The 11,160-nt window shown below is 34.7% G+C and overlaps 1 protein-coding gene across 1 annotated transcript; it reads left to right on the top strand.

Moving 5' to 3' along the window:
- Positions 1 to 1,039: 1,039 nt before the first annotated feature.
- LOC136810665 (ubiquitin-like protein 3) lies at positions 1,040 to 8,310 on the top strand. Its single transcript, XM_067067239.1, has 5 exons — positions 1,040 to 1,346; positions 5,334 to 5,442; positions 5,999 to 6,091; positions 6,802 to 6,879; positions 7,377 to 8,310. The coding sequence occupies exons 1-5, from the start codon at positions 1,137 to 1,139 to the stop codon at positions 7,430 to 7,432; spliced, it is 546 nt and encodes a 181-aa protein (XP_066923340.1). The 5' UTR covers positions 1,040 to 1,136; the 3' UTR covers positions 7,433 to 8,310.
- Positions 8,311 to 11,160: the final 2,850 nt, after the last annotated feature.

The raw sequence follows: 11,160 nt of genomic DNA, 5'->3' as shown, positions 1-11,160 counted from the left end.
TTCTAAAACCACTCTCTTAGGGACCTTTCAAGTTTCTGTTTGGTGCCATTTTTTATCCATTCACACCATCCACATCACATTTTGCATGATAAATATTTTTCGTGCTTTTGTCTTGTTAGGCATCATATTTTATGATTTTGTCATTATTTTTGTAAGTAAGTGTCACTAGGTTGTTATTCTATTCAATTGTCCTTTTATAATATCTAAATAACATGTATTACTTTTTTGTAATTAAATGCATTATGTATTGATGTTATGTTATGTATATGTTATGATCTTTTTTCCGGTCTGCACTTTGTTGACCTGTAACCTGTAACCTGTAACCTGTGACCTGTAACCTGTAACCTGCGACCTGTAACCTGCGGTTTACACAAACTGGCAATACCTGCCATCTTTGATTGGAGTTTTTTTAGAATTGGTATACAGTCTATATATAAAGCTTAAACTTCTGTTGGTACCCAAGGAGAAGCCATTGCAATGCTAAAAATGTCTAACACCGCTACATCATCAAAAGAATTTGAGAAAAAGTAGACCTAGCGCTCTCAATGCATTTACACCGCTATCGAGTAGTGCCGACATTAGGGTACCAATTTTCAAAAAACTCCGATCAAAGATTTTGCTTGGCTGGGATTGAGAAGCTTTGTCCAGGGTATATAAAGGTCAGTGTTCAAAGCAAACCTTGATTATTAAATTCGGAAAATACAAAAAGATGGCCTACTTTTATACAGTGTGAGCCGACTGTGATGATTTCCGCTGGCTGCGCTTTTTTGCTGTTTTGGAATTTAAAAAAACGCCCAATTAAATTTTCACCGAAGATTGGGTTATTGGCGGACTAGGGCGTATAATGTTATCAGACACCGAAAATTGTTCTGGTTTCTACATGTTATTCAATATCTAGGAAAATAGCCCGAACTTAAAGGGTCTGTTAATAGAAACCAGGTAAGCTAAGTCGTATTTGATTCATTCTGTGTTTTATTACCAGACAATGTTTTTTAAAAAAATTACTTTTTACGACTGAAAACATTTTGGGAATTTTGCTTTGAAACTTGCCTAAAGACTTTCTTTCAAATCTAAAAGAAATGTAAAGTTTTACTTGGAATGAAAGTTATCAATTTGGAATAGTTTTGGAACGTGTCATGTCTGAGGCTGGAGGGACTACCAATGAAGTGAATGAGCTGAACAACTCTCTGCTAGAGGAAAACAAAGATAAGTCAAAAACAGTCAGCGTCAGCAACAAAAAAGAGGAGGTTGATGATTTATCACCATCCTCTTCAGATAATATAAAGAAACAAGTACCTGAAAGCAACAATATCAAGACTAGCAATGGATCAATACCAAAGGATAAGGTATATGTTTGAGTACAAGCCGTCAGTTATGGCGCCCGAAAAAACATACCCCAAACATTTCCCGTTCATCATGTTCTGGCCGAAATAGCAAAACATTCTTTTAGCCAGAACATTAATGTCTAGACCAAGTGTTGGCCACCAAATTTCAGATTTTTGCCTCTTGAAACTTGGCCTAACAGTCTATATATAAAGCTTAAACTTCTGTATCAGGATTATAAACTAGGCTAGTCTTACGTTTTATCTTTCTCTTTACAACAATATAATGCTGACAAAGTCAGCATTAGGATCGATCATCGGAACGGCTCGATGACGGCTCGATATGTGATCGATGGATTACTTAACGATCCGGATCAGGAGATCGATAGAGGATCGATACTAAGTTTTTTTTAAGCTTATGATTAGTTATCGATCTATCATCAATCTTTTATCGATATTATCGACCCTATCGACTCATACTCGATTTACAATCAATAACAAATCGATTAACGATCGATGACGAATCGATTAACGATCGATGACGAATCAATATACTCAATTGAAATACTAGATCGATAATGGATCAATGAAGGATCAATACTCAAGACTTTTTAATGGCTGAATCTTCCATTGATCTCCCATCCGGATCGTTAAGTAATCCATCGATCGCATATCGATTCGTCATCGAGCCGTTCCGATGATCGATCCTATCAAGCGTGGACGTCTGGTTTATAAAAATTTAACCTATTGTGAGGCATTCTGCGCAATTTTTAAGGTCAGAAGTCCAAAATTGGTCAAAGCCCCCTTGGGGGTACGGTCATTGCTTCTTCATCACTCTTCTTCATAGTTTTTCTGACTTTCTGGTTCTTTGTGAGTTTGTGAATGTTTTCTAACTTACTGAATGACTTACCGACAGATCGCCACCGGTGGGATTCGAACCCACTAAATGCAAAGTTCGGATGTAGTGAAACCCATTGCCTTATCCACTGTGCCACGGATTCATGCCAGGAATGAGTTTCTGACGGCTATTTATATTGTACAAACTGCAGACCAGACTGTATTAAGAGAAAATCACAAAAGAGTGCTTGTTTAACCCTAACTGATAATAACCCAATTCCTAGCTAATCTGATACATAACCACACCCAAACCACACCCATGCCCAACCCTACCAGGTTGCCTGCAGGTCCTGACACTATTCCCGCATGCCGGATCTGAAAAATAGATACATGTCTTTCATCTTTATGAAGAAGCCTTCACCTGGGGGTACTGATTCGCACTACAGGCAAAAATTAGAAAAAATGGCACTTTCTGGCCTTTTCAGGCCTGTAAATATGTCATAACTATTGCAAATCTTATTTTTTTCATTTGCTGTACTAAATTTTATGAAGAAACAACAAAATAATCATATTGGGTTGAAAATTGTGCCCCGTGGAGCTCTAAACAGGCTGTTTTAAGCCAATTTTGGGTAGCAAAATGCTTTTTAAGGCCAAATTTGCAAGTCCATAAACTTTAAACTGATTACTTCACATATCTGAAATTTTTGTCTTCAACAAAGTCTTTAAGCAAAATGAATTTCAAGTTTTCACTTTTTTTTTAAATTCATAATGGCGTCTTCAAAAATTGCCTTTTAGCAAAAAAAAATCATATTCATCAAAAAATAGCATTTTTTAGGCAAGCTTCTACAAACTGAGTTTAAATACTGACTGAATTTTTTTTTGCAGTGATAGTATTCTGGAGATACTCCAGGGAAATCAAAATCATTTGGGTCTGGGATGCGTCTATGTCTGCCATTATGGAAATAAAATCCCTGCTAAGAGCCATTGTTCAGGCAAAAACCCAAATTTGAACTAAAAAAATCTCTAAAATGACAATAGACATGGGTCCGAATTTTCTTGAGTGATAGTATTTTGGAAATAGTAGTATGATAGTAAGAGCCATTTTTCAATCAAAAATCTCTAAAATGACAATAGACACGAGCCCGAATTTTCTTGCAGTGATAGTATTCTGGAAATGCTGCAGGAAAATCAAAGTCATCTGGGTTTGGGATTTGGGTATATCTTCCATTTAGGAGAAATTTCTGCTAAATAGCAATATTTCAAGCAAAAATCCATTTTTGACTGGAAAAATCTTAAAAATGGCAATATCCTTGAATGAACCTAAAATCTTTTTGCAGTGATAGCCCTATGGAAATACTCAAGGGAAATCAAAATTCTTTGGGTTTAGGATAAGGGTATATCTGCTATTATGGAATTGAAATATGTGCTAAAACTGGCTAAAATGCAACGTTTCAAGCAAAACCCCATTTTTGACTAAAAACTGCTCTAAAATGGCAATAGACATGTACCCAAATTTCTTTGAAGTGATAGTATGATAGTAAGAGCCATTTTTCAATCAAAAATGTGATATTAACTTGGGACTATCTGAGAAAACATGGGACGACAATTCAGCCACCATTTCACCGAACCTTCAAAGTCATTTGATTTAAGTTAATGAATGGCATATTGAAAAATACACGATTTCTCTTTCGCACCCAGTAGACTTTTAAATCGAAATATGAAAAAAATCTGTAGTGGAACACACGCAAGTGTCTGTGCACTCTCAGAGGAACAAAGAAGTATGATTGATAAACTAGGTGGAGTTATCAAAACAAATTTGTTGTCAAAGAGATTTTAACAGTAAGTGAAAATACAGACCAGATATCAACCAGAAATCGAAAGTGAAACCACTAAAAATGAAAGTAAAATCAGCCCGCACTCCAAACCCCGTAATCTTGATTTAGGAGTTTAAGCATAGGCTGCCTAAACGTGCACACTGGCCAGTAATATACCGTGAAGTCAGGTAACTTGCATCAGTGAAGGGAAACTTACATAGCCATCAAATGACTGACCAATCAAAGCAGCAAAATTTCAAAACAAATGAACAAAGCAGCTTCGCTCACAGCTCTACTCTACCATTTTTGCTTTGACTTAACTTTGTATTTTAATGACCCGCCAGGTCATTCATTTAAGGGCTATGCATGTTAGCCTCCACTGATGCAAGTTACCCAATCTCACAGTAAGCAATACTGTAAACAATAGACATTGATATAAACCAGGATTTCAAGGGACACTCAATTGCCTCTGTCAATTGATTGATTATTATTCATTAAAATGTCAAAAAATTCAATCACGATCACATTAAGGGTTGAAAAAAATGAAAATTTCATTTTTTTGCCCCTAATTTCATTGAAATTTGGTCAAATTAGTCTCAATAAGGTTCTAAAATTCAAAAAATTTTCCTTATTTTTAGTTTCCCTTAGGGTCAGAAGGTGGAAAATTGGTGCCGTCTGCTCGAGCAGTTGAAAACTCTAGTATCAGCAGGTGTTCACTGTAGAGCCATTTTCAGAAATTAAAAGTTTGACCTTTTGGGTAGGCTCCTTTGGCTTGATTTTTGCTTCAAATGCCTTTAAAATATACCAAACAACACAGAATTTAAAATGAATCACAAAATTGAAATAAAAAAAACAAGAAAAAAATTCTCAAAATTATTATATAACTGAGCCAAATATTGTACAAAAAGAAACTCTAAAAGACTCCATGGTGGTAAAGTACTGTAAGCTTGTCTGAGGTCTACAACCCCCACCCTTCTTCGGAAATGGAAATAAATGGAAGATTGAAATCATTGATAGAAAAAAGACTTTTTACTACTGGCTGCTAAGCAAAGAAATTCAGTTTGGAGAAAAAAGAGAAAGATCAGAACTTCTGATCATTATGTAAGAATGGGAAAATTAGCTTCCTTAGTTCCTAATATATTTCTTACTTTTCCAAACTTAGAAGTCCAAACTAATGTGATAGTTTGATATGATAAGATTAAAACAATTCGCTAAAAATAACTGACCAGAAATTTCCTTGATCAGTGAATAACTTGTTTATCTTATAACAAGCTAACACTCACAAATAATTATAAAAACTTTCCTTTGTAGCCACTACTATACTTGTATCTTAAATAGCTTTGTATCTTTTATTTTTTAGGTAGCACTGAAACTGATTCTCGCAAGTGGCAAATCAGCTGAGTTTATTTTTCCACATTTTGCATCAGTTGGAAAAGTCACAGAATTTGTTTACAAGAATTGGCCAGAAGGTAATTTTGAGAAATTCTTTTTTTATTCTGCTTCGATAGCACTGAGGTGTACGCCTCAATATCGTAAAAAAGAATGTCTTTAGTTTTCCTTGAAAAATACAAAATTAACAGTCCACAACATATAAAATACAAAATAGCACCTCATGCTTCTCTGCTTGATGCTCAGCAATTAGGAAATAGATCAAGGGTAAGTGGAGCAATCTAGGGAGAAAGAGTGGCGCCCTCCCCTACCTTCGGGTGGATAGCTATCGAAAGAGGAGCCTTCGGGTCGCCTCCGATTGCAGTCGGAGACTTACTACTTCCATTCTGTAAATTTCATTTTCTTATTTTCTTTGATTTGAAAAATACAAGAAAATAATGCCCTATTTAAATCATTCCTTCGAAAGGGAATATAAAAAGCAATTGTTTCACAGATTATTCTTTGAAAATACAAAAGAAACAGTCGAGCATGGTTATTTTCCTTGAAAGATACACAAGTTGAGTGTTCATCTTGGTAGCAGGAAGAATTAGGTTGCCAAAATCACTGAATCATTTGCTTACATTATTCTTGTTGTAGAATGGGCTGACGAGAAAGACTCTATTACAAGTCATCATGTTCTACGCCTGATTTATCAAGGACGTTTTCTTCATGAGAATGTTACATTTGTTGGTGAGTTGATAAAAATTAGATAAAAGTTTAATTTCTATGTATGTCTGAAACGTCGTGTGTTGTCTACAAATTAGTACTCTTGGGTACCTAATAGCCGGGGGGGGGTTGGAAAAAATCTCAAAACTTAAGAAGCTGGGGGTTGAAATAAAAATGTCCTGGGTGGAAGAATACAGCAGAATTAGGACAAACGAGGGAACTTCCAAAAACATTTTCCCAAAAATTAATAAGCGGGGGGTTGGAATAAGAATGTCCTGGGTGGAACATTTTCGAAAAATTGATTAGCGGGGGATTGCTATTAGGTACCCGATAGTACTTGACTTACATAAGAATCGATAGCAAGAGATAACTAAAATTTCTCAGTGCACCTGTAATCTGTCTCAAAATAATTCTCAGCAATGACAAAAAGGCTGTCACTCTTAATATAATTCGAATTGACTACTGGTATTATGCTCGTTGAAAAGATATCTAGGAGTGGAATATTGAAATTCAAAATATGTTGGAAAATGAAGATACAGAATGAAGAATAAAAAATAACCTTCTTTATTAAAGCATGCAATTATCATTTTCACTGAGTCATTTATTTTGATAAAATTCCACTCCCGATTCTCTTTTTAACGAAAACTTGAAGTTGACATAAAGTTGTCCAAAATCTCTTCATTCCCTGGTATGTGCCATTTGTAACACTGAATTTTATATTTATTTTTTATTAGCTTTGAACTTAACTCCTGGAAAAAGGACAGTCATGCACTTGGTACCAAGGGAAAAATTACCACAACTATCACCAGATGGTAAATATCTTTCATACTTTAAAGTTTCCTTTTACCATGAGATTTAAATGTTTTGGGTGTTGAGAAGACTGTTGATTGTTATGTTATTACTCCGGGTGCTCAATAAATCTTAAAAGGTATTGCTTATAATAACGCTATATTAGAGTAAGATACATTATTAGGAGGAGAAAAATCGGGGAAAATATTCAAAATTTTCTGGAATTGACCAATCTGACAAATATTTTCCCTGCTCTTAAATCTCAACCGGCCTGTGACAGAATTTTTGATAAAAAACTGAACTTTTCTTTTGACACTTAAATTATTTTTATACATTGATAAACGCTAGGTTCTAATAAGGTCAGGGGCTATGTTAATGGTAACTTGGAGTATCTGTTGTTAATTTGATCAGATTCAGCAAATTACCTCTGGAGGTAATTTAGGCAAGGACACATCATTTCCATTTTCGTGCCTATATTACGTAAACAATGACGTCGAAACATTCCTTTTCTTTCATTTAGATATAGAGAAGAGCCCAAAAACGAGTGAGAGAAGTTGCTGCTGTAATATAATATAATATGTAATCACCACACTGTTGCAGAGAGAGGAAAAAGAGTAATTTGTGGGTGGACATATGACATGCGAATCTGTGTGAGATTAGCGTCTTATAGAGAATTGACGGATACGTTTTAATAGCTCCAGAATATTCTCTAAGACGAGAAATACATAGACATAGAGGGAGTGCTTAGGATAGATTACTCCAAAAGAAATCTGATTTAAAAAGTTTGTTAGTCTTTTACAATTAACCTTGTATATCAGTCTTCGAGTTCTTCCTTTTATTAAAAATCGTAAACATTAATGAACATCCATAATTCACCCTGGTATAATACTCAAAGTATTATGTGTATGTGTATTATGCTTAAGCGCCCATGCACTTAAAGTGTTAGGAAAGTACTCTTAGGTCCAAATAAACGCCCCCTCCCCCCGCTTGTTAATCTTTCGAAAATTTTCCAACCGGACCTTATTAGGACCCCCCCCCCCCCCCCCCCCCGTTTATTAATTTTAAGAATCTTTTCAGCTGTAAAAGAGAAGGCCTCTTATTTTGTTCTAAATAGCCTGATTTTAGCCTATATTTGCCTTATTTTGGGTTTTCAGAAGTACCATTTCCAAACCCCCGGCAATTAGGTCCCCCCCCCCAGTTTATTAAAATCTCGAAAATTTTCCGACCTCCCTCCCCCCTGTTTATTTGGACCCTAAGAGTATCCTTGTTTAATAACTGCACTTTCATAAAAATCATCTTCATAATGAACTTAAAGAGTGAATTCGAGTGGTCGAGAGAGAGACGTAGAATTTTATTGTTTATTAAACATTTTGTACATATGAAATAATTATTTTTTTTTCGTCTTTTTTGCAAATATTTTATTATTATTATTATATTCGTTGTCATTTTACAAATTATTATTTTGGTCACACTTTCATCAAAGATATTCTTTGGCCATGCTCGAGTTTGATGTCGCTCTCTGGAATCCTGCCAATTAAAACTTTTTGCATTGAGTTTAGAATCTTCAACCTTTCTCGAGTAAGAAAAAGTGGAGCGTTGAGATTTACGCTGCTCTTAGAATGACGGATTGAATCCATCTCTTTCTTTTTTTTAAGCGGCATTTTTTTTCAACAAACCAGGCGGGTCACGCGTTTTAGATGGGAAATGAGTGGCTTCATTTTTCGTCCAAGAGTTTCAAATCTAGCCCTCAAATTCACCATGAGCTATTTTGTTTGGGTGTCATTATAAATGTTTTAAAACATTATTCTGGTGTCATCACATGTCAAAAGATTGCTTTTTAATTGGGGATACAAGCATAACATATTTGATCCTTGAAAACAATGCTAGGAGAATCCAAAGGGTAGTAAACTTTGTCCAGTACTAGCTTTTCGAGGATTTCTTACGTAGACTTTTCTGAATATTTCTCATGGAATTCTTTATTTGTTATTATACAAAAGTGTTTCTTTTTATTTTCATAGCAGATTGTGTATTAGCTTTAAGACAATTTTTTATTGTAGTTATAACTAGAGACTGGTTGTATTTTGAATAATAACATTAATACTGGTTGCAAGCACTTTTATTTTGTCTAGTTTTCTGGTTTCATTCTTTCATGAGCACACGGCTGATTTTTTTACCCGTAACGTAGTCTTAAAGAGATGGTATGTAATGTACACGTTTTTATAAGAACAGATTATATAAGAACATAAAGCTTCGATGGCCAAAATATTAAGAACAAGTTTAGAACATTTTAAGGCTTTGCGAACTCTAAAACATCAGATTTTTAAGGAAAATGAACAAAAATACTCACAAAATGGTGAGAATAAGATTATTCTAAGGTATAAAACTCAGAAAGTTAAGAACATCCGAAGGCTTCAAAAGTTTTGGATGTTCTTATGAAAAAAATGTGTATGAGATATTTGGCGTGTTGATTCCTTCTATAGTCCCCAAATGATGTTTGTAACGAATTTCGATTATTCAAGTTATAAGTTTTTACTTTTACTAAAAAAACAATAGGATGTCAATGCACGAACTATGTAAGAATCCATGTTCAGAAGGTTCAAATTGTGATCAAATTTAGGCGAACAGTTGGGCACTTCAGCAAATTTGGGTGCGGGGATGTGCCGTTGGTCAAGGTTCTATTTTTAGACTCTGAAGATACGTTGTTTTTTTTTAAGAAACTGGTTTCACCAAGCAGCCTCAATGTTTCTTACATGTTTCTTAGTTTTTAGGCATTCTGAGCCTCATGTTTCTTAAAAGTGTGTTTCTTAGAAAAAAATGTATATGACAGGGTCCCAGATTCACTAATTTTTATATAGTGTGTATGTATCAGACACCGGGGGGGGGGGGGGGGGGGGCAGTCAGGCAAATCGACCGACGGGTATGTGCGGCGGTTAAGGGTATGTTTTTCAAAATATCAGAAATGCACTGTAAGGGTGGACTTTTGATAAATGCACTGTAAGGGTGGAAATTTCAGCAAATCTTGGAAAAATTGCAAATTTTTGCTCGAAAATGTTGATTTTTTTTGCTCTAAAAGAGTTTAAAATTTGAAAAAGTGCACTGTAAGGGTATGAATTTCACCGATTTTTTTCTGCACTGTAAGGCTGCGATTCTAAAAGCCAATTTTTTCGCCGCACATACCGTCAGTTGGTGAACCCACTGCCCCCCCCCCGGATCAGACAGGATCGAATTTTGGTTATTATAGACAATGGAAATTAGAAAACTTTCAATTTTGCGTCTACTGTTAGTCATTTTTGCCACTTTTCAGGGTGGAAATAGGAAAAATTTTCAAATTCTCGTTCTGACAGGGTCCTTTTCAAACTTCACGCCTTTTTGTAGGGATTAAAACAAATTTGTCAGCAAAACACTTTCAGGTTTTCTTTTTTCTGTTCAAGGATACCACCGTGTATTAAAAGTTACAGCTCTTCAAAATAAGGTTAAATGGCAAAAAAACGGACTAAATGCTTAAAAAATTGACCCATTTTGGAGAACTCGCCTTTTTCGTATAAAGGTATAAACAATAGGAACACATATTTGAAATCAGCAAAGTTCAAAATTTTCATAAAAATCAATGTTGTTTTCAAGATTATGGTCCCGTAGAAAGATTTTTCTAATTTTGTTTTGAACAATAAAATTGTCCACTTGCAATTATCATTTCAACGAGGAATTAGTTTTAATTATCGCTTTGCTTTAAATGGAATATCAAGATGTGCGAACTGCCAATTTTTTTGGAACAGATTTTAAGAGTATGTGTATCTTCCAACAAGCCACAATTAAAAGGTTATAACAAAAGATTCTGCTATAAGTAATATCTCGCTCGTTGGAAAGATTATTTGAAGTGGATTGTAACTACAACAATTCTCCGGAAAAAAGATTTTGAAAAATTCAATCAGTTTTTTAAAATTACTTGTCCTTTTCAAAGTGTCGGTTAAAGAGCTTTGATAATTGATAATTTTGTCAATTTAAAGTGCTGATTTGGAATTAATATGTTACCAAAGCTTGAAAACTTGCAGTTTTGGCGATGTAGCCCAATAAATCATGATACTTGTTATCAAAAAAACTTATACCACATGATGGAGCTCCTCAAACTTGAGCATCGGTGAATTATAAGCAAAATATATACACAACAACAAATTTTAAACTCTTCTAGATTAAAAGTTGACTATTGTGCGTGTGCCAAAAAGGTCTTAACATTTTGGATACCTCTTTCTTTCATTTTTTTGAAATTACAGTGTGACCGGAAAATAACGTTTTTTTATTTGAACGGT

The sequence above is a fragment of the Clytia hemisphaerica genome, unplaced genomic scaffold (assembly GCF_902728285.1).
Source record: "Clytia hemisphaerica strain Z4C2 unplaced genomic scaffold, Clytia hemisphaerica genome assembly, whole genome shotgun sequence".
NCBI lineage: Eukaryota > Metazoa > Cnidaria > Hydrozoa > Leptothecata > Clytiidae > Clytia > Clytia hemisphaerica.
Note: the sequence above shows the minus strand (reverse complement) of the source record. Positions and strands in the feature narration are given on the sequence as shown.